This window comes from Macrosteles quadrilineatus, unplaced genomic scaffold (assembly GCF_028750875.1).
Source record: "Macrosteles quadrilineatus isolate MER2022 unplaced genomic scaffold, UCM_ALF_1.0 Scaffold_8__2_contigs__length_117827958, whole genome shotgun sequence".
NCBI lineage: Eukaryota > Metazoa > Arthropoda > Insecta > Hemiptera > Cicadellidae > Macrosteles > Macrosteles quadrilineatus.
In genome coordinates, this window is record NW_026542601.1 from 79308602 (window position 1) to 79333911 (window position 25310).

Here is a 25310-nt window from a genome sequence, read left to right on the forward strand (position 1 = left end):
CGAAGAAATGTGTCCCCACATAAATCTTTTGGGATTCGAGATGGTTATAATACCTAAGTCAAACGTTTTGTACCCGGAATAAATCCATTATTTTTAACACTGGGGTTTTACAGTTAATTAATTTGTGTAAGAGTAATAGTACAAAATCAAACTACACTAAAGTCAAATGTAAATTACTATATACTTTAAAAAACCATGTAGAGCAAGGGTAATGATTGATTGTTTGGCTAAGAAATATATCTAAAGGATGTAAACCTACGCACCTTCGATGGAGTAGGACCCATATGTTGTTTAGACGTAAACTTGTGTGCAGCTCACTAAAACTACTGTATTTATATTTTGTGTGTGTATTATTATCGTCATAATATTTAAAAAAAATTGGGTTTCTGCCAAATACAATTAAGTATACAAGTTAACAACCTAAATGATCTGAATTTGCCCAACAAGTAGACAGTAATTTCATAGCTATACTATATAGTTATTTTTATTAGGAATTGCTTATACACCTATTGTTGAGCTATATCAACAATGATAAGGATGTCCTATTCTCGATTATTTACATTGGTTTAAAATTTTCCTCATTTCGCATTCATTAAATAGCACCTTTAGTTTTCCTGTCAACATTGTATATAACAACAATTTCATCTCAAACGTTTATATGTTTATTTTAAAACGTCTACAATTTACATCCAACAAGGTAAAATTTGACTATCCTTCTCACTGGATTGTTAAAAGTCTTAACTTATTTTGTAGATAACATTTCTACCAATCTAACATTAACTATTTATAACCGTTTAGTATAAATAAAATCTCTAACTACTTCATAATATTCACCGTATCATCCACTTTGCGCATAAAATGTTACATCTTCTTTAATGTGTTTCAAGGCTTATGAAAATTTATCCTAGAATGATAAATAAATCGTATATTTATTTTATTACAAGTGTTATTACTATAAGTTAATATTCAGATTACTAAATTAATTACGTCGTCTAAAATACTGTCAAAGGAAAATCAAGTAATTGATCAATATAGATTGTTCATTTATTTATGAATTTTCTTAAAATTTAACAAATGTATTTATTTTTTGCATTTTAAATTTTTGTTGTAAGACTATAATGTGTTTTCCTCCAAAGTAGCAAACGTAAGTATACTCATTGAGCATAATGCATTAGAACATTAGGTTTGGGCCTAAGCTATAACTTCCTTGTTTGATCCATTTCGCATTCAATAGACACATCATACAATTTTGTTAAACCGAGGGTACTTCAGATCGGTATAGTGAATGTTTGACAGCGGTGAATATATCCAAACAAAATTATTGAACTCACACCGTCACCGAAGCTGAAAGCCGATTTGTAAATGTGATTACGACATAACTACCCCACTGCTACAGTCACCCTAGGGATGACGATTTTCCACAGTTCCCCAGGGATCAGCGACTTCCCGGTTTGCGGTTATAGGTCCGGTAATCACATACCGCGTGACACTCAAAAATGATGGCCAGTTTAGGGAGATATGATTGAAGTGGGCCACTCCCCCGAGCATTGTAATGTATTCAATATCTCCCAGGCTCTTACAGCTCCATCAAATTAGAAGACATTATTTATTGAGGGGGAGAGCTTGCCCTCAATTAGTTGCGATATCATTTTCATTGACTCCCCCCCCCCCCCGGAGCTCACATCCCGTTTATGGTCAGTGGGAAAACTCAATTTCCATCGTGAGATATGTGGAGCTCTCGTGATAACTGTTGATGTTTGGTGTTCACTGCTTGTTTGATTTTTATGTTTTGCAATATTAATTTTATTTAGTTGGCTGTGTTAAGTGGTTTAATTGATATTCGGGATTTTTGGGGTAGGATGTGTTCTAAATTTTGAAACATAATTAAATCAAGATGAATTCTTTTGTATTAAGATTTAAGTTTTGTGGTGCTCTTTGTTTTGATCTCATGTTCACAAACTGATTACAAACGTTTACATAAGTTTTATAGGTGTAATGTTTAGGCTACATCAAGGTTTTTACTATGTTGTTAGATGACTATACAGTTTCTTTGAATAATTGTTTAAAAATTAATGTCTACCTACTACTTTGATATATGTAGATCATGTTTTAATTACATCATTGTGTGTTTTCAATATAAATATCTCTAAACTAAGGTAGTATAAAGTCTAGATATTTGGTAATGTGTTTTCTAAGCGCGTAAAAAACTTTTCGATTTAAATAAAGATTTAAATGTGAATTATTTGTTTGAACAGTTACAAATATACCAATCCGTTAAGTCGATTTTGATCAACCAACACACTAGACGTCAACAGAAACTGTTGTTTGATGTTAAAATTATTATTATTGAAGTGTTGTTTGGAAAATATCCCTACTTCTGCTTGTATGTTTATTTGGTGTGTTTTAAAACATTGTTGTTGAAGTATGAATGGAGTATTCTCCATAAGATTTTCGCTTCTTAAAAGGATTGTATTCATTGATGGAGAAGAGTGTAGGGATGAGTGGCGCAATCTTGTAGTCTTGTTAGTGAAAGACCGACATGTTCCTTAGACCATAGACAAAAATGCTTGGATACATATGTTTTAATTAATAGCCTATACAGCTAACTATCAATTACAAAAGAAATATATTGATTTGTGATATTGGCCAATAGGTACTTAAAAATACAAACACGAATAATTAATAACCACCGAATACTAAATTCGTCTAACACCAATACATAACCCTATTATGCACAAGCGCCATGTCCCAACTTTAACTTTACATAACACTCTCTGAAGCGCAATAAAAACGATAAATGTACGAGATAGAGCTCCAAACTGCAAACAACTGGAGGAATGGCCATTCCCGCTATCTGTTGTAGATATCGGCGTCTAATGCTCGACGCCGCGCGTTGCGACGCTCGTAGTACGCGTCCCTAGCGTCCAGAGGCGCGATAGAGTGCGAACTCGCAACCGTCTTATCGTCGGATTGCCCTCGTATTTCTCGACTATCTTAATAATGCATCGCGCCCGTCGGCGTAGGAGAAGAAACCCCTCGTAGATGGTCTCCTAGCAACGCCTTCTGGAGGGTCGCGGTCTCGCAGACTGTCCTTAGAATATTTTTATGGTTTAGGGTTTCCACCAATATGGTAAAACGAGATTAAGCTAAATAAAAATTTTGTCAAACTATATTATGCTGGCCAAGATTAATTTGGACCTAAGTTCATGTAGAATTTGTACTTGTAAGTCTAAAACTAAATAGAGTAAAAATACTCTTTTTATGAAACAAGTGCCTGCCACTAACCGCCTTAGAACTATTATCATAAATTTTTTATACCTAGGAAAAACTAAACAAAAAATTCTGTAAACTTTGTTTGTAATTTTTTTTAATCTATTGGTCCTCGCCGACAAGTTTTGTAAACCTTGCGAGGCTATGCATGTGATATCTTGAATAAACATATTTGAACTTGAATTTGAATTTGAAAGTATATTCATTTTTGGTTGGTTTTTATGTGCGTCTTGAAACTTAGAAAAATATACGTTGATTCAGATTTATTTGTAAGTCGTTAATAAGATACCCAAAAGTCAGTTGGATTTTAGTAAAATGTTTTAGCCTTATAAACCTATACTTGTTCTTGTTTTTACCCAACCAAATGCACCTAAAGCTTTGCCATCACAAGTGTTTAGTTAGTTACACGATAACAGTAGTTTTATTTATTTTGCATTGTGTTCTTTTTGAATTTTTTGTGTGTTTTCTGTACTTTGTGAGTCAAGAGGTAGTTTTAGTGACTTGGTGTCAATTACAAACGACTCAATAAATCTTGAATATTGAATATTGGACATAGGTCTAATGCTTGTTAACCGAACTCTAATGCATATTATTAAGTACTTACCAATTAACAGTCGAAGTCACCTTTTTAATTTTCACACTTTTTGTAGGCATATTCTTTAATGTGTTATAAAACTTAAAAAGTTGAAAAAAGTAAATTAATTCAATTTTCAACTTTACACGTTGTACTACTTTGTATAAGCTGTTGTATTAATGTTTATGTACAGTCTAACCTTGATATAACGAACCTCGATACAACGAATTCCTTTATATAACGATTTTTTTTAATCCCCTAGAACTCTCCATAAGACACAATGTATATTTTACCTCTACATAACGAACAAACCATAACAACGACCTTGATTTAACGAATTTTTCGTGATTTCGGCTAAAATAAGACACCTCAATATAGCGAATTTATCATTGTCAGAACCTCTACATTGCGAATTTAACCTCTGCATAACGAATTGTCTACGTCTTTCCCTCGATATAACAAATCCCCCACCCCATTATTGTTTTTGTAAAATCTGTTTCTTTATAAGATGAAATGGAAAGGTGACGTCATCGCTTGCGCTACATTCGTCTGCTCCGTTTTACACATATCTGTCTGCTGTCGCTGCGCGCGCTATGTTGCAACTGAGAACTGATTTCATTCATGAGGACTGATGACGACGTAATGTTTAGTAAGCTGTGATTGGGCGATAAGTTACTCTGGTGAATTGTACAATTTTTGGATAAAGAGAACCTAAGAAAGAATATAAAAACAAAACCAAAGAGAAAGAATAGCATAACATCGTTATTTTAACACTCCTTTTTCGAGTGTTTTTATTACTGTATCTTTAAGTTGGCTATGATTATACAGTACACTTTTATAATGACTTATCTAAAAATTTATTGTTTTCAATACGATTTGTTTCAACTAGCAACACCAAATACCAATGCTATAGTTAATGATTATTATTGACATTCCTCTGTTGTGATAAATCAGTACTGTACTGTAAAGGCCGGGGCCACACGTGGCGGATCGTCCGCGCGGCTTATGATCGTACGATCATAAGCCGCGCGACGATGTCCCGGCCACACGTAGCGGATGAACCGCTTCCGGTTGAGGTTTCTCAGCCTACGTAGGCCTACTGAGATTCTAACATGGTTTAATTCACTCGTCCTCGTTGTAGTCATGGAAGAAACACGTATGTTAGTTTGTGCATTAGAAGCGTGTGGTGAGCTAGAGCCTCACCACAAGGCAACCGAAGGCAAACCGAAATCATCATTTCATAACCGATAAACCATTTGTGTTCCAAACCTTTTACGAGCACATGCGAAACCATAGTTCGGAGTCTTTTTTTGTTACTATAGCGTGTAGATAGCATCGTTTGACAATCTACTTCAATTGCTTTGACCGCATATAACTAAGGAAGATATACTCATGAGAAATGTACAACATGAGAAATCCCACATTATCTTTAACAAGTTCTACTGATATGTCTGTATCGAACATTTTACACCTATAAACCGAAATGCACAAGCACAAACTACAAAAAAACCAATACAAATGCTTGAAAATGAGCTCCAACCGCGCGGACAATCCGTATCGTGTGGCCACTCTCATAAGACTACGTGTGTCATCCCCTCCAACGCGGCTTATGATCGCGCGGACAATCCGCGACATGGCGCGGACAATCCGCCCAGGCGGCTTAGGATCGCCCCGTGTGGCCACTCTCATTTGATTCAATGTGTTGTCGGACCACGCGGATCATCCGCGTGGTCCGTCCGCGCGGATGATCCGCGTCGTGTGGCCCCGGCCTAAGTAGCCTACCGGCCTATTACGTGCAGTAGCTTACAAAACTTTCTACTAGTGTTTTGTTTTGTTCTTTACATGGTTTATGACTACGCAATACAGTGTTTGACTAGGTTTTAGGAGGGTTAGAACAAGCTGTGATTTTAAACTTACAGTTTTTAACCTGTACCAAGGTCAATGCCATTTTCATGATTGCGCAATATTCAAGATCCCTCCCCTTTTTTATGCCGGATAATTTAGGTTCTACTGTAGAATGTAAACACTGTACTGTAAAGTACATTGTAGCCTATGCTACCTTAATTGTGTTTTAATGATGTCTAATCCCGACCTATATTGACCGACGCTGGTTCTGAACCTCGACTTAGCGAAATTCCTGCAAACATAACCTCTATATAACGAACCTCGTTTTAACGAAATCCTTGATATAACGAATATTCAGTTCGGTCCCTTCAGATTCGTTATACTGAGGTTGGACTGTATTTATCATTTAAAGTTAGTATGTAGTTTATCAGTTAGAAATAGTATGTTAACAACACTCTACCAAAATCCACTTGAAAATTTACTCATAAAAAAACAATCTATAAAACAACAATATTCAGATATTATGGACTTTTCTACGCCAATATAAGCGTATTATAAACTCAAGCTGATTATTTTAAATTTTGTTCAATCACTAAACATCATGTATATTAAATATGGTTCTTTACAGCAGATTTGTTAATAGAAAGTAACACTGACTTTTTGAAATTTAGTTGAAACTTAGTTAAACTTGAACCATAAGCTATGACATTGATGTGTCATTTCTTGGCGGTTCTTATCTAGGATAATAGTACCAAACTTACCTGTACCATGTCTAGATTGGAACCAAGGAAAAACAAACACAATTATAAATAGATATGTTTATTCACAATACATTATTTTAATACTGAAGGAAATGGTAATAGAATGATTTCAAAGTTTACTTTCCAAAACAAAATATTGTTTTATAGTTTTTTAACAAAATATAAATAAAACGTTCTCAAACAACAGGTTTTAATTATTAATTTTATCAAATAAATACTAACTTTTCAATGGCGTGAGTAATAACAAATCCTAAATTCGGCTATTGGAACAGGCTTAAATTGTTTATAAGCAGTTATTGCTGCTAAACACATACAGTAAGCAATAGAAGTTGTAAAATACTGTATGTATGAGGAACAAGGAACGATAATACAAAACCCAAAAATATACAATATTTACAAATGAACACATAATCATTAAAGCTTAATACACATTTTCACAGCATAAATATTCCTATTTTTAATAGCAAATAAATATTATAGTTTTTTACCAGGTAGTGCAATTTTGATTAAATAGTGTTAAATGGTCATACTCATTTAAAGTTTATTGATAAAATAAAAGGATTACCTTATATGACAACTAGTTTCGTTCCTTAGGACTTCGTCAAGTCATTGTATGCGACCACATCAACAATGTATTAATTGTGGTATGTCAGAAGCTTCTTTAAAACACTGTCAAAATCACAATAATAAAAATTGTCATGTTGATCAAATGATTAAAATGGAATAAAAAGTAATAAAACTGGTTAAAACTGTAAAGGCTGGCCAGCACTGTCTTATCACTGTCACTGACTAAATAAAACTGACTGAATCGTGAGGTGTTTTCTTCTCTCCAGTACCACCAGTATTTCAGTTAGTTTTTTTTTCAGTCAGCCAGCCTTTACAGTTTTAACCCAGCTTTATCACTTTTTACAAACAATGATTTTAGTCAAACATGACTAGTTTTGACTATTGTGATTTTGACAGTATTTTAAAGAATCTTTTGACATACCACAATGTATTACATTGATGATGTGGTTGTATACAATGACCTGACGAAATTCTAAGGAACGAAACTAGTTGTCATAACAGCAACTGTGTTTGGATAAGGTAATCTATACTATTATAAAGAAGAGGTGGTGTCTGTGTGTGTGTGTGTTTGTATGAGCTAATCTAAAAAACTACTGAACCTACTGGGCTCAAATTGCACACAAATGAAGCTACAGTTCCGAGGATACATATAGAACTATTCCCGCTTCGATATTGTCCTACGGCTCTGCCCCATGGGCATTCAAAAATTTGAGGTGAGAGATTTAAAAGTAAATATTGATTGATGGTATCCATGGTAACAAAGAACAAACCTACAAAGTTTAAAAATGTAAACAAGCAGAACTAACTGTCAAATGAATTTTGATTTTACAATTCCACACAGCTGGTTCAAACATATTAAATACTGCACGAATATTAGAACAGAGAGGGTAAGGATTATAAATTAAAATAATGATGTCACTAGCCTAAATGTAAACATTATTTAACATCACTTAAATGGAGCTGTCAAACCATATGTATAAGCATTTTATACTTCTATGCCAACCCCGTACGAAGGACGGGTACTCTGCTAGTCCTTTAATATATTCCAACCAAGGGTCACAATGAATAACATATATTTAAAATTTATTTTGAAAACTGATTTTTATCTCTCAATTTTTACAAAACCAAATCTATTAATATTTTGACCAGACTGAAAGTTATTTAATTAAAAATCCTGCTTGAAACCCTTATTGGTTACGTCCCTCTGAACTTTATCTTATCTCCCGTTTAATATTTTATTCCATGAATTTTGTCAACCCTTAAATTAACTTGTGCCTAATTAGAAAAACTCAAACTGTAAGTACTTGGCCTTAGCAAATAAAATACTTATTTTAGTTGGCGATTTTAAAAATCATAAAAAACATAATACATCAAGTGATAGATTTAACTTAAATATCATAGATCCACATAGACTATTTACACTATATTAAATTTACATTGGTAAATATAAGTATATCACATATTATCGTAGTTCACTTGCAAACAAAGCTGCAAATGTTGTAAGCACAATTTACAAGGACTGTACATAGATTTAAACATCTCCATATCACGGAGTTCTGGTGTCCATAGCGCGTTTTCACTCGAAAGCTGACTGCAGGTCTAGCAAGCGATCTCTACTCAGCTGTTTAATGATCAGCTGTACGAATGCACAACAATTAAATTGTCCAAGAAAGCTAACAAGACGACACTTTGCGCGGGTATAGCGTTTTTTCACAGACGTTTCACATTGGTTTGAGTGGAAGAAATGTGGATCGCTACAACAATTTAAGCGATTTCGCGTTTTGTTGGTAAAATAAATAGAACTAGCTGTACCAAATAATTCCTTTTTTCGTGGTTCGTATATGTTGATTTTTTATCGCATAGTTTTATTTACATTTCTATGTTATATTTTAAATTATTAAAGACGAGTGTTTCAAGGTGTACTTACATAATTTTGATGGATGCATAGTATGTTTGCTAGATATAACTGTTCATATTTAATTTAAAAATGTACAATTTAAGAATTGTAGTTGAGTATCCTCCTGTCTAGATCCTATATTCGTTATTGTGTAAATCTCATTAAAAAATAATCGTATTTCATGTTAATATGAATCATAGCACAATGAATGGTGCATCAAATGACAGTCTAAAGCATAGCGTTCCACTCAACTGATTTTCAACAAATTTAAATTTGTCCTAGTATCTATTGATTGTTCTCCTCGAATCCCAAATACATTAAAAAGATTTCCTCCATAACACTTAAAATTTGAACCTATTTTGTGAGGTAGATAATGTTGAAATTGTAGTATATATCTTGTGTCCCAATCAATATCGAGTACAAACATGTTACTGTAGCATCCAAGACATAAGTTGTAGTAAATTTCCTAATCTCAATGTGTATTGTCTAATTGTAAAGTTGATTGTTTCTCTATGAAGTGTATTGTTTAGCGACCCACACTCCACACTCACCCTACTCTCTCTGTTCACGGACTGCTAGGGGAAGCCGACGCGAAGGGTGACGACGGCGACGGTTGCGCCGGACTATGCCTAGGACTCGCGTCCTCTCTACCACTGTCCGGCGAGGGCGAAGACCCTGGGGACGGCTTGGTGTGCTGAGGGACCGTGTAGGGTGCGAACCTGTTGGTAGCCAGCCGAGGATACAGCGGCCTCAGCAGCGCCGGGTTGGCAGCAGCGAGTTGTTGCTGCGCCAGCAGTGTAGGACCTAGACACGCCCATTGGCTCCACAGAGGGTTCTGACTGCTGCCGGCGCCGTACATGTACATAGGTGATAGATAAGGTGCCGCCCCCACGGCTCCTACCGCCCCCGCCGCCTCCGCCGCCGCCCGTAGAGACAGCTGGAACCTCGCGGCGAACATCGCGCGTTCCTCCAGAGTGAGGTTGGCGTTGTCTAGTAGAGGCGACCTCAGGAAGTGCTGCTCGTTCAGCATCGTCTCCATCGTCTCTCTGCAATACAGACTGGTATCAGACTATAGCATGTAGTGACAACAGAGGGATACAGACTGGACTGACTGGGAGTAGTGATTACCTTTCAAAGTCCGTGAGACGCGAAGAGTCCCTGAACCCTTTGGCGAACGGGTTGCTGTCGATCTTCAGCTTGGTGATCTGAAACACGAAAGTACAAAATAAAACAGAGAAATTTAATTTTTTCCTACTACTATTTTCATGCAATTTTGTAATGCCCACAACGTTTTCGTATTTGTTGCACATCCTAAATATATCATAAGAATACGAAAACATTGTAACACTGTAAAACCAGATTACTATTTTACAGTGATGATTTCTAATGGTTAAAAACAATGCACTATAATTTCCACTCTACTGCTAATAGAGAAATGATTTATATACTACGCCAATAGGTACCTCAAATAGCACAATCTTTCCGCTTGTTTTCCAACCTCACTTAGCAACTAGTGTAAAAATATCCAAGTTCATTAGCCAAGAGACATTTATAGCTCTGTAAGATAATTGTCAAAACAATTAAACAAGTTGCATGTCTCTTGCAAGATTGCATGGAGATAGCTTACACACTATACACTGTCCCATGTATGCGTGCGGCCTACTACACATTGTCGGTGATATCAAGTATATTTACATACTTAATTATTATCTTTGCCAGACACTGCTGTAAGTGAAAATAAATGTGTGCAAGTTCGTGTCTTTCGCGATGTTTTATGTTAATGTAACGGCATAAATGCGTCGAGGATGTAACGGCTTCTAAATTCTATGAATGGGATTTTAACATTAACAATGGAAAGTTAGTCATATGGTTTTATGTTTTTTTTCATGTAACTGTTAAAAGTTGTAACGAGCTATTTTCCCTAGGGGGGTATATTTTTGCTATTTGGCCGCGCACCGATTGTTGAGGTGAGCTAGCGGCGGCGGCGAAGCTAGCGAGCGCCCTTTGACCCGGCTTATCAGTGCCGATAAGCCTGGGATATCCTAGATGTTCAGGATAGCCTAGGATGGACATTAGAGTGGTGGATCCCGTACAGTGAAGAAGGCAGTGTTGGTGTCCAGTGGAGACGGCCGACGTACGTGGGTGGTACAGAGAAGTGTACGGTGTCGTGTGATATTGGTGCTCAAGGAGTGAGTGTCGGCATTCAAGTTGGGTAGTGAGTCAGTGACCCACTTGTGGTGAGTGGACGACGTTTTATTATATTTTGGTTTAAGAGAGTTAGAGAGTTAGAGTTGTAACCATGCTAGTCAAAGCCTGACGATAGTTAGGATTTATTTATTAGTCAGGAATAATATTAAAGTATATTCCTGACGGTTCTGGGCAGGTGCCAGAGCGCAAATAATATAATTTAATTGACTGTAGTAGTTATTATTTTGCGTTGTACCAGGAGTTAGTTATATTACTAATAACTCTGAGGCCCGACAAACCTAGGCTGCACGATTTAGCGTGCGTAGTTGGAAACACGTGGCCAGTAGGCTAGTTGCATTGACTTTATATCTCTAGCTAACATTATTAGCCTATTAACAGAAGCCCGGCTAAGCAATATAACGTTGATATAGTAGCAGTAGTGGTAGTAGCAGTAGGGTTGGTATTGATTAATCATTTAATTATTTTAATTTAACCTGAACAGCTTGCTTAGTAATCCAACACGTTAGCTTGGTAGCTTGGATAGCGGAGTACCGGCTACCAGATAATATATTTATCTAGTGTTTGGAACGTAGTTAATATTTATTTATCTGCTACTAAGTAGCTCAATATTTTAATAGTGCAATTGCCATTTAGTTTGGCTTGGTATTTATTGAGACCAGCTACTAGTGGTGTAGTCACTCTACGTATAGTGTACTTGTATATTATTATGTGGTACGATTATTGAGTGAACTGTTTGATTCTTAGCTTGGGCATTAGAGTTGTGTATTGGATTATAGTGGCCTAGTAGACCCCGCCTGGTGATAACACGCGTTGTGGTTTTTATTGGCAAGTCGTCGTGTAACTCACCGTGTTTTAGGCACTCTGGGCTTAACTATTGGATAGTTAGGACGAAGCCCGAGTTGCGTAGTCAGCAACGACCCCCTAGGAGTGTGGAGAATCGGCGTAGGCCTGGTAGTGATTATTGCACGTTTGTTTTGGTGACTTGTTTTTGACTTGTTCACAGTGCCCGTGTATGAGCCAGTCCTATACCGGTTAGACCCGGCTTTTGGCATAGTGGTTTCCCTGACCTTGTCGCAGACCCTGGAACTTTACCCGGCCATTGTAGGCTGAGCTATCCCCGGCAAACGGTTGCAACTGCTGCGACTGCACTTACTAATATTTATTTTTTTCAGTGCAGAAAGCATCGTCGCAAGATGGCGCCTGCGAACAGGGACTGAGGTTGGCAGTGGTGCTGAGTTGCTGACGTATTAACGGCGCCCGAACAAAAAATTTTATTTGCTGCGGACTTATGCAGATTGGCTGCGGACCTGAGCTGTTGAGCAGAGTTTTAGGCAGACCTGCTGTGATTTTATAGTCGGTTGGGTAGGCCTAACCTGTTTTCTGTTACAGCGTGGTGTGTTGTGAACCCTAATTTATTTAGTGGTTGTATACATAGATATTAGTTAGTAATTTTAATTTTGCTAATTAATTGAGCTTTATCATTGAATATTATTTGAGTGAGAACCCTTATTGTGTATTTGTGGTTTGACTTTCACACCTATAATTGGTTTGATTTATTATAACGGTGTTAAATATATTTTAATTGGTTTCGCTCTTATTTTTGCGGATTAGTCGTGGTATTTGGATTTTAAATATGGTTGTCACTACGAGTACGACGTCTGTGCTGGGCGGTACGCCTATTACGTCTGCTATTGTTACAACTAGTTCTGGGGTTAGCTCCGAACTGTCGGTGATGACGACGTCGTCATTGTGGCCTGCGTCTTCGCCTGTTTGGCCGACTATTTCATCGGTCGTGGGTACGACGGTGACAACGTCTCTGACCTATTCCGCGCCAGCGACTATGTCCTTGGGGTCGCAGCCCCGGGACGGTCGCGTGGGTTGGATATATGACCTCTCGAAAGGGGAGCTCATGAGGACGATGGACCAGTATGGTTTGGTGACCACTGGAACTTCTGCGGAATTACGGCAGAGATTCTCGTCGTTTTGGAAGCAGCGGAATGCCCGTCGGTACAGCGATGATAGGCTGTGTACGGCTGGGGCTGCTGCACCGGCATATGTACCGCCGGCTACTACAACTGTGGGACTTCCTGACCCCCCGAGAACCGTACCTCAGGTACTGGGTAGTACTGATTCGGGCCAAATAGAGATAGGGGAGCTTAGCAGGGAGTTAGAGGCGATTAAAGAGATCCTTGGGTTGTCTTCGGAGACCGATACCCGGACTCTTAGAGAACATCTGGCATCGGTGGTGCGACAGGCGAGAGGCTCGCCGAGTAATGAGGTCGGCTATGGGTTCGAAAGACCCGCCAACCCTGCGTCCCCTGTTGTGGCTGATCAGCTGTCTACCTTTGGGTTACCAAGTAGACCCGAGGGATGGCAGCGACCTAACGATCATTCGGAGAGACCAGTCCGTCCTTCTAGTGTGGAGGTGCCACGTGGATCGGGTATGCTCTCGAGTGAGGCCAGCAGGGTGGAGCCGAAGAATTGCTCCAAGATATGTGACATGGTCCGAAAGTGGGGTTTGAAGTTTGATGGACGTAGAGACCCTGTGTCATTCCTGGAGCGTCTTGAAGAGCTGATGGTCTCGTACTCTATATCGTCGGAGGACCTGCTCAGAGCGCTACCGGAGCTGCTGCAAGGTTCAGCACTTCTTTGGTATAGGAACTGCAAGGAGCTCCTGTATTCTTTTGAAGCTTTCCGGCATCAATTTGAGGTCCAGTTCTTCCCACCAGGATATTGGAGGAACTTGGATGAGGAGATCCGGAAAAGGACACAGGGTGAAGGCGAACACTTCCGAGATTATGTCGTGGCCATAAGTACCTTGCTTAGGCGTAGTGGTACGTTGTCGGAGCATAGTAGGTTGGACTTGATCTACAACAACATGCGACCTGAGTACAAACTCATGGTGCGACGGCGGGACTTCCGCAATCTGGCCGAGGTGGTTGAGTTGGCCGAAGACTACGAGGCCTATCTGCGAGAGAAGGCGGCCTTTAGACCTCCTCCTCCTCCGAACGTAGCGCTGGTTTTGGAAACCGCCTACACACCCAAAAAGAAGGTGGAGAAGCGCGCCGAAACTGCCGCCGTCGAGAAGCGGAGTTTCGAGAGACCATCTCCGGAAGCTGAGTCGCGTGGGCGGGTAGCTTTGAAGTCGAATCGGGTCCACGGTCAACGGACCGTGACAGCAGCTAGAGCGCCTGAGGGTCCAAAGGGGACGGTGAAATGTTTTAGGTGCCAGGAGATTGGTCACTTTGCCCGAGAATGTGGTAAACCAAGGACCGTCTCCTGTTATGGGTGTGGCGAACCTGGTTTGACGGTGAGTCAGTGTGGATGTCGGGCGGGAAACGGCAGGCCAGCCCAGACATCAGGAGGTCAACTGGGCAAGGCCACCCAAAACGAACGACCTCAGAAGAGTGGTCCGAGTGGCTCGGAAAACTAAACAGCCTGGTTGGTGGGGTAGACGAGAACCGGCTGGGTTCGGAGACAAGGCCCTTTGTTGAAGTTGTGCTGATGGGCAGCGTTTTTAAGGCGTTATTGGACACTGGGTCCGTAGTTAACCTGGTTGGGCGAAAAGTGGCCGATCATCTGCAACGCCAGGGGGTAGAACCTTTTAAGAAACCCTCTCCTCTAAGGATGGCAGATGGGTCGCGGTCTATGGCCGAGTATTCGTTCAGATTGGCAGGGGAGGCTGCGGGAAGACGGTGGGTTGGAGACGCCTTGTACGTTCCCACTCTTACCACGGATATGATTTTGGGTATGGATGTCATACGACATCTCGGACTTGTGACGGTCGTGACAGAGGTAGTAAGAATGGGCGTGGGTGATGACTGTTCTGGCCAAGGTGGCCGCATAGACAGGGTCAAAATTGGTGACAAAGACCCCGAAGGCCCTTTGCAATGGAAATCCCCGTCTGGTTCCTGATGCTAAATCAGTCAGCACCTTGTTGGCTGGTAGTGGCAAGTAGAAGATTTTTTATTTGTTTTAAGTTTGAGACCTGTGGTGTAGGATTCACCATTGGGTTAGAGGTTGGAGTATTTTGTTTTGGCCGTAGTTCAAAGATTTTTTTTTCTTTTGGCCGTTTTCTTTTTTTTTCATCCCGATGTAAGTGGGGGGTGTAACGAGCTATTTTCCCTAGGGGGGTATATTTTTGCTATTTGGCCGCGCACCGATTGTTGAGGTGAGCTAGCGGCGGCGGCGAAGCTAGCGAGCGCCCTTTGACCCGGCTTATCAGTGCCGATAAGCCTGGGATATCCTAGATGTTCAGGATAGCCTAGGATGGACATTAGAGTGGTGGATCCCGTACAGTGAAGAAGGCAGTGTTGGTGTCCAGTGGAGACGGCCGACGTACGTGGGTGGTACAGAGAAGTGTACGGTGTCGTGTGATATTGGTGCTCAAGGAGTGAGTGTCGGCATTCAAGTTGGGTAGTGAGTCAGTGACCCACTTGTGGTGAGTGGACGACGTTTTATTATATTTTGGTTTAAGAGAGTTAGAGAGTTAGAGTTGTAACCATGCTAGTCAAAGCCTGACGATAGTTAGGATTTATTTATTAGTCAGGAATAATATTAAAGTATATTCCTGACGGTTCTGGGCAGGTGCCAGAGCGCAAATAATATAATTTAATTGACTGTAGTAGTTATTATTTTGCGTTGTACCAGGAGTTAGTTATATTACTAATAACTCTGAGGCCCGACAAACCTAGGCTGCACGATTTAGCGTGCGTAGTTGGAAACACGTGGCCAGTAGGCTAGTTGCATTGACTTTATATCTCTAGCTAACATTATTAGCCTATTAACAGAAGCCCGGCTAAGCAATATAACGTTGATATAGTAGCAGTAGTGGTAGTAGCAGTAGGGTTGGTATTGATTAATCATTTAATTATTTTAATTTAACCTGAACAGCTTGCTTAGTAATCCAACACGTTAGCTTGGTAGCTTGGATAGCGGAGTACCGGCTACCAGATAATATATTTATCTAGTGTTTGGAACGTAGTTAATATTTATTTATCTGCTACTAAGTAGCTCAATATTTTAATAGTGCAATTGCCATTTAGTTTGGCTTGGTATTTATTGAGACCAGCTACTAGTGGTGTAGTCACTCTACGTATAGTGTACTTGTATATTATTATGTGGTACGATTATTGAGTGAACTGTTTGATTCTTAGCTTGGGCATTAGAGTTGTGTATTGGATTATAGTGGCCTAGTAGACCCCGCCTGGTGATAACACGCGTTGTGGTTTTTATTGGCAAGTCGTCGTGTAACTCACCGTGTTTTAGGCACTCTGGGCTTAACTATTGGATAGTTAGGACGAAGCCCGAGTTGCGTAGTCAGCAACGACCCCCTAGGAGTGTGGAGAATCGGCGTAGGCCTGGTAGTGATTATTGCACGTTTGTTTTGGTGACTTGTTTTTGACTTGTTCACAGTGCCCGTGTATGAGCCAGTCCTATACCGGTTAGACCCGGCTTTTGGCATAGTGGTTTCCCTGACCTTGTCGCAGACCCTGGAACTTTACCCGGCCATTGTAGGCTGAGCTATCCCCGGCAAACGGTTGCAACTGCTGCGACTGCACTTACTAATATTTATTTTTTTCAGTGCAGAAAGCATCGTCGCAAAGTATGGCACTGAATATAATTGTAATTCCTCCTTGTGAATCAATTACTTTGCATGCTATTGAACTTGTCAATATTATATATTCTGTACAAATTATTGACTCATATTTGTGTCTCTTGCCCAAAATGTATATGAATTAGTTAATATATGTAAATTGAAACCCTTTAAAAGATCCTCACATTATTTTATGGGGGCAAGGAAAACTAAATCAATACATTTTTTTCTCCTTAAAATGTCGTTTCTAAAAAAAATCCATCTAAAATTAGCACTATATATTTAATGCTTCATAATTATTTCACAGTCTGCGTTTAACTCGTTAATTGGTGTTTTCAGCCGTCATGTTGGCAGAATCACAAGGTGGGCAACATTCCAAAGCTACACAACTCCAAGGCGAAGATATCAAGATGACAAAGATATCATCACTACAAAGCGTTGGGGTTTCAAGCAGTTATAGCTTCAATATGGCTGTCAACCTTTTTATTTGGAACATTTGGCATCAAGCAATTCACAAAATATTGAAAATAAGCAATTTATGGTGGTTAAAATTTAATAGATTAATTATGATGAAGGTGTGGAAAATAGGAGATATATGGATACTGTACGAAAAAAAGAGAAATGAGAACTAGTGCAGAAACACATTTTTGGTTAAAAATTTATCCAGTTTAAATGAGCAAAAAAAGTGTTAATACTGTATATATTTGAAGCTTTTGTACATAATGTGAGAATGTTTTCATACCAACGAGATGTAAAGTGAAAATCGTCGACACAAATTCATACGGTAAGTGTTTGAACTACTAAAAATAAAAAAATAAAAAAAATGGAAAATATACTACGATTTAAATTGTATTGGATTACACAAGAATCTCTACAAGCGAAAATATATACTATATTTTTTACTCATAGTTTTTGTACGTCAAATTGAACATTTTAAGCACAATAGTCATGGTTTTAAAATTCAAATAAATTTAGACCAATTACAAAATACCACCTTGCAGTTTTCTCCACCTCTGAATTGCACACTTAGATAACAGAACCTTTAATTCTCAATCGGATTCAACTCTCGCGTGAGTGTTGGAGCTAAACGATTTCGAAGTTGTAAACGGAACGAGATTCAAATCAAGACTAATTTCCCCAGAGGACGAGCGTAGACCATCCCTTCGCTGTCTGTCTGTACACGCAACAGATACAACCCTTCTACATCAGCTGTTCATCCCCGAGGACCTGTGAGGTAAGTGACTAGGATTGTAGGACTGAAGATCCCAGGGTAGCCCAATCAAGGGTCGATCGTAAAATATTTTGGCGATGCTTGACTCAGGATCCCCTCCCTAGCCCTCATTAGTCCTGGGATCTTCAGTCAAGCCTCGAAAAACAGGTATACAGCACTCGGGACTCGGGCCTCCGCCTCTACCTGCCGCCAGGGGTGGAGAACCGCTGGGACTAGCTATGACTATCTGTCTATATCCTCCTTCATAATTAGTTCCAAGCTCACATCCGTGATATATGATTTGTATTGCAAATCTTAGACTAAAACTTTGTTTTCCTGCTAGTCTTAAACCATAATTATTAAACTAAACTAACAAGTTTGTTTTAAACAGACAACAAAATAACAGGCTATGTGTCATTTTTTAGCACCCAGACTATGATTAAATTTATATAGCGTATAACTTTATACAACTGCAAAAGCATAACCGCACCAAATTAAAACTGAAAAAAATTAACACAATTCGTTTTTCAATATATTTAGTTGAAATTACATATAATTTTCTTCCCAGCATGTGTTTTTCCCATGAAAATCAGTCTTTGGGTTTTCGTTATACTTGTAAACTATTTATAACGTAACAAACGCTTATTCAGTAAATGTAATATTTAATATTAATTACATGTTATACAGTTATTATGCAAATACATTTTCTGTTCACATCCGTCTTAAGAGTTTAAAATTATGTCATAGAAATAGTAACTGGGGCTAATATAATAACATTATATCCTGGAATGTGTATTTTGATTTTTAATAAAATCCTTAGTGAACCGTTAAGCCTATATCGACAAATCTAGCTATATTATTAATACGCTAAGTGACAACTGAAAAAAGTAAGGCTTTCTCTTTACCACCACTATTATACACTGAAACGCGCGTCTAGGTTTGCAGATGTGCAAACTGGATTTAAATTGTCCTGCCATAAACAATGGAAGTTTCCGTTTTGTTCAACAGGAGCCCTATTTATTTGTAGTTATTGGTCTTTATTTGCTTTTGAAATTCTTTGTTCAAACTTCCTACTTTATTTGTAAAACCGTGTTGTGTTTACTTATTGAAATTTACTAGACTGTGAAAGATCAGATAATTTTGTTAAAGTTTAGGGTTGTTATTTACATCGTGATAAAACTTATCGTTCAATACTCGTCTCAAAAGCTTTATTTTGGGGCAAGAGAACATTTTACGCGTGAGGCTATAGTGAAATATTGTATACCTTAATAGGTTCGGTCGTGTTTGGGTGACGAAACATTCATCCATACATACATCCAAAATGTCACATTTAGGATATTAGTATGATATATTTTTTAATATAAGAAAATATATAGGTGAAATCTTATCTTACTTATATTATAAATGTGAAAGTTTGTGTGTTTGTTTGTTCGTTTGTTTGTGTGTTTGAAGTTCAATCACGAATAAACCAGTGGATGGATTGGGCTGGAATTTGGCATGATGATAGCTCACATTCCCGATTAACATATAGGCATATTCTTATCTCAAAAATCCCTTCGGGCTCCGCCCCAGTGGCTCTGTAGTTCCCCATGTTAATCTTATGAGTATTCATATTTAAAGGGAATTAAAGAATTTAGTCAGCTGTTTCAACTAAAAAAGTTGGTTCTATGATATACAAAAGCATTAAAAAGTTATAAGATTTACCAACAGGGTGCAGCACTATATATTTTTTTGCATTTATGTAAACAGCTAATTTGAACTAAGCAGCAACAAACAACTGTGATACGCAATGACAACTGTCAAAGTAGGATTGTTTACAGTTATGATTATGTCATGAATAATTTGTGATTTTTTAAAATTGTAATATTTTATTTTTCTTTATTGTTTAGGTGAAGAGGTAGAACATTATGGCTATGGTAAATGTGTAATACCATAGTATACCGTCAATTTTTAGAAGCAATTTTTATCAAACTTTGTCCTCCCCCATTGCAAACGCAAAGCTTGAGTTTAACTGCAATAAGCAATTTAAACTTATATGCCAACCCCGTACGAAGGACGGGTACTCTGCTAGTCTATCATAATTACAAAAAACAGTGAACTACCATAGACTAACCAAAACAAGTAGACTTCCCATTCCATTGTAAATTTTGAAAGTAGTTTTTCGTGTCTCGTACATGTCCGGTGACACTGGTGGCTAGTGTCGACGAAATTTTGTTTCCATTATTTTAAAGTTAATTTGATGATTTGTGCTTTACTGTTTGATTATATAAGTAGAGGATTGGTTATTATTTATGATTATATAGTTTTATTTGGTTAAACGGGGGTTCAAATGACTCAAACAACAAGAAATGAATATTGTAAACAAACACGACATCTACAGTGCACCGAACGGTGTCCTACTATTTGCCACCAGTGTCCTTTTCCACCAGTAGGGCCAGTTCCCGGAATTCCTGCCTTGACCGTTCCTATATGTCACAACCATATAGTTGTACTTATATTTGTTTGTATATTAAATTAATGGTTATAGGCTAACTCCAGTTACAACTATGAATTGTGAAAATTAATTTTACCATCTTGTTCGGCTAAAAAAGACGCAAAAAAGTTCACATAATCGCAAGTTAAACAGAATAGGCCTACCTATGTCAAGGTATTTTAAACTATTTGAATATTCCTTATAGGGCCTAAGATTAGTTATCACAATAGATAATATAGAAATGACATTTGGCACAGTACATGATGCATCTATAAGGTTAAATTTCATTAAAATACTTGAAATATTACCTTAATAACCACAGTTTCAGTGTTTAATATTCTGCGAATATACAGGGCAAAAAACATTATATGGGAAAATCCAACTTTTATCTTACAACATACAAGAATATGAATTTCTTTTTTTAATGGCTGATATTTTCAATATGGCAGGTAACTTACAAATTTCTTATGGAACACCTTGTATTTTATGACGAGTTTAGACTGTAATTTTAAAAACGTTTTCATTAGTTGAATTTCGTCTATAAAGCTACATTTAGGAGTTACAATGTGTTGCATTTTGGGAAAAGTGGCTTTTTGGAACATTCTGCATGATAGCTCCTGAACGAGTAAGCTTTGAGAAGAAATGCAATAAATTAGTCTTAAAATTGAAAATTGCATTTACATTCTAAAATCATCATAAAATAGGTTACAAGTTGTCTAATAAGTAATTTTAAAGTTAACCTCCATATTGGAAAATACTGGCGATTTTTTAAAAGTGGAATTCATACTTTTGTATGTCACAAGAAAATAGTTGAAGTTCCCTTTGATGTTTTCCCTAAATCTAATAGTGTCTTAGATAGCAATGGTGATTAAGTTGTTCACCCTGTATTCACGTAATATTTATTTAAGATTTCATTAAAGCAGTTTTTAAAGACAATCTTATTTTTAATTCATTACTGATTCAAACAAAACATTCTGGGGTCTTAACTCTACTTTGGTGACTGCATTTATGAAATACTCGGAGTTATGAAGGCTCAGGCCTCGAGGGGTGATGACCGATGGACTAGAGTTGGGGCTGATGACTCACTCAGCCAGGTATACAGTGATGGCAAATAACACACATTCGCACCGAACAGAAGTATAAAATTGGCTTCAGCTGTTCCATAAGGTTGAGAAATCTACTAAGGGAGTATGTTTCATCTATGGATTACCCACATAAGGAAATAATCCTCTACTCTTTTATGATCAATATTTGCGTGATTGGTTGGTTGCACAATTATCGCGAAAAAGGCTACGAGGATTTCCTTCATATTCGCCGCTACTAATAATACTAAGCTAAGACCTATAAAACAAATAATTGCATAATATGTTCATAATCAATGAGTGATCTGTCAAAGTAACATATTTTTGTTTGTAATTGTTGGCATATTACTTCAAGTCATATAAATAAACTGACTGCTGGCCTTCCCATGGCCCCCAACTATTACTTAATATTTTATTTTAAATTACTGCAAAATTTAAGTGACCCATGGTGTGAGGTGTTATCGGTGCCCCTTGTCAACCCTCATCAAACTCTATGAAGATCCCAAGAGCGAGGCTTGACTGAAGGTCCCCGCTCGACCCCTCATGGTGCTGGGATCTTCGGTCAAGCCTCGCCAAAACAGGTAAACAATTCTCAGGTCAATTTTAACCCTGGGATCTTCGGTCCGTCTACCAAGTGACTAGATCACATGACACGGTCATTGTTGCGGGGGCTGCTAGTCAGCTGTTTGATTGTTGAGACACAACATATTGGGGAATCCAGTAAATTCAGAGGGTTAAAGGATTCACGTTTTTTTCTTGTACTTGTTAATAAGGTTAAGATTTCTTTTGGTACCGGTATCGGAGGATAGGAAAACTATTCTCCCCTTTGAAAGTTTGTAACGTAAATATTTGTCTTTTCAAAGGGATTTTTTAATTTATTTGAAGTTAGATTTATTTGATATTTTTTTCATGAACAGAGTTTTGAGTAAGCTGCAAACCAAGGAAAGATGAATAAGTTCATTGGTATTTGGTCCAATGTTATTTTTGAAGAAAACGATTAAGATTAATTTAGTTCTCATCTCTCGTATCGTATGAATTTAAACAAAACTATATTCCCGTTTTAAGATTTGATATAAAATTTGAATCTTGTAAGCAAAAGTACGATATTGATTTAACTTTAAGGGGAAATTTTTTATTATTTTTAAATCTATATAGTATGGAGAAATTTCTTTTAGCAAACTAAACAGATTAAGATCAACAGACATTTAAAGACGAAAATTAAGTTTTTACTGTGTAATGATAAAAACATGTCTATGATAAAATTAACATCTTCAAACATTGTTCATTATACAAATCTGTAAAAGTCTTGCCATAATTAAATGATAATAATATTGTCAGAAGTCTGTAAATTGTTCAAAACTTTAAAGCTCTTTAATATGTTTGTAAAAACCCTGTTCTTTTCTGTTCCCTTCTGCGAGATTCTATAATTTTCTGAGTTTTGTTTTACCAAAATAATTAGATTGACTCCATCATAATATAGAGCATAATTATACGTAGCTATAGACAAATAATATAATCCCTGTAGCATATACGAAATTAGTACATTGGTATAAGTTCGTCTTTCTGATGGTTTCATTACTTAAACACAAAAACACAGTATTTCTAGTTGAACTGTGCCAAATACATGCAACTGATAATACTTGAACTATGAACCTATTAAGATAAACCTATCAAGTTATTAATCATTAATAAACACTCCAAGTGTGAAAATAGATCAAAACCCCTACTTTTTATCTACATTTGTTGGAAGATTGAAATTGCTAGATTTTATTAATGCCCCTTTGCACCACGGTATGAATGAACTGACAATGGAAAACTTTCCATACTAAAATAGTTCGAAAGCATTGATCCAAAAATACTACCTACTAAATATGTTTACCATTATTTTGCTCCTGAAGGCAATATTAAGGTGACTTTCTGGGGGCGGGGGAGGGGGGGCAGTAAGGTAGTGTGCGTTTTTCTCTTTACTATTTATATTCATAACGAGGTGTTAGCCCGTCCTACGTACGGGAATTTAAAACCGTGTACAATTCAGATCAGCTATAGTTTACACATATAAAGACAAAGTTTCTTGCAGTTTTAATGTGAAAAAATCATCTTGTAAACAAATGTTGTGTGAACAAATATGTTTTTATTCCATCATAGGCCTACACGATATGCATTTTAAATCCAATAATTTTACAATAAAACAGCAATTCTGCAATTTTTACGATGTGAAAAGCGTTGAAGTGAGATTTGCAGTCGATTCGCATATACGCACACTGATTATAAGTAGCCTACAGTAGAGATAGTAATAGTCAATTGAGAAGTGTATAGACTTAGTCAACGATTCCACCTTCCATAGCATACCTGCTTCTTCCATTATTATTATCACCACAATACAACTACTATACACAATTTCTGAATAGAAACGACCTAAAATAAAACAATAATATCCAATAAAATTCACAGTACACATAATTTAACTTTGGTGTTCTAACATCAAAACTAATCGTCACACCTATCCTTTATTATCAATTATTTCACTGCATTAATTGCTAAATAAATAAGTGTAAACAAAGAAAAGTAAAAACAATAACAGTTTGTTTTGAAACAGCTGTTTGGTTCAAATAACATTCATTTGAAAAAAAAACTGGTCACATGTAGCAGGAATATAAAAAGTAAACACGCTAGTAAAGCTAATAACGTAATTGTCAATGTTTATTATCCATACCGTTATCAGTTCTATCTTTGATAATTACCCACCCTCATTTAATAAATGTACATCGTAATTTCCCATATTAGTTAATTTAAACTACAATACATTCATAGTTGAAATAAAAGTGATATTTTCACGTTTGGGGCGCTGATATAGGCACCCCCAAACGTAACCATAAAAGAACACGATTTCATAAAAGGATGGTTTGTCTAATTGCAGTATCCTAGGTCAATGTTGACGTTGTGTTCAATCTATGTCATCCATATATTTATCTGTGTATAAAAGCCGGCTGAGGTGTGGTGGTAATTTAAAATCGTGATTCCTGATTATTCTTGATCTTCTGTTTATGACATCAATATATCCGGGCCTAATCCAAACAAAGTTAAAGCAGACAAACATTAATTGTAAACAATAAGCTACCATGAAGAATTAAAACATGTAAACATTGTTATTTTTCTATTCTTTCCTTGAAAAGTGGAGCAGTAAAGTAATTTGCATTTATCCTTTTTTATCAAGACTCGTGTACAGAGCCTCGATTTGTACTGTGGTTTAATTAATTTTGGTCTAAACTATTTTAAACTGTGGTCCAATTATCTCTACTAATCTTACTTATTTCCTATAATCAATGACAAAATAAGAGTAAATAAAATAACCTCATAGTTCCATAGTTTATATTTAACCAGCTGTTAGTTAAAACAAATTATATTGCTCTAAGACAAATCGAAGATTACAAAGATAGCTTTAAAAAATAATTTGAACATCCTAGTATTTTACTATGTATATTTAATTAATCTGTCATCCTCTTACAGAAGAATTGAACGTATCAATGATTGGCATTACACATAGTATAAATAAGTCAACCCTATATGTCTTTACATTTTTATCCAAATGCTGAATTTGTGACAAAAAGCTGAATGTTTACAGCTGTTATGTTAAGCAAATTATTTTATACCAAAAGCTAGTTTAGAATCTTAGCGTCGGCTGCTAGACTTTTTAAAAATTAAAACTTAATTTCTAAAAAACTGGGACCCTAAACTAAAATTATGGCTTCGACATTCCCTGGTTCTCAAAATTATCTTTCTTTCAACACAAAAATCATGAAAATCCGTCGAGTGGTTGATTCAGAATC

General features: G+C 37.2%; 1 protein-coding gene across 1 annotated transcript in view; it reads right to left on the reverse strand.

Moving 5' to 3' along the window:
• Window positions 1-9479: 9479 nt before the first annotated feature.
• LOC129000496 (T-box transcription factor TBX20-like) overlaps window positions 9480-25310 on the reverse strand; it is a 56882-nt gene continuing 41051 nt past the window's right edge. Inside the window, exons 5-6 of the mRNA XM_054427458.1 lie at window positions 10043-10119; window positions 9480-9960 (exon numbers count right to left, since the gene is read on the reverse strand). Coding sequence (XP_054283433.1) covers window positions 9480-9960; window positions 10043-10119 — 558 coding nt within the window. The remainder of the gene's footprint in view (window positions 9961-10042; window positions 10120-25310) is intronic.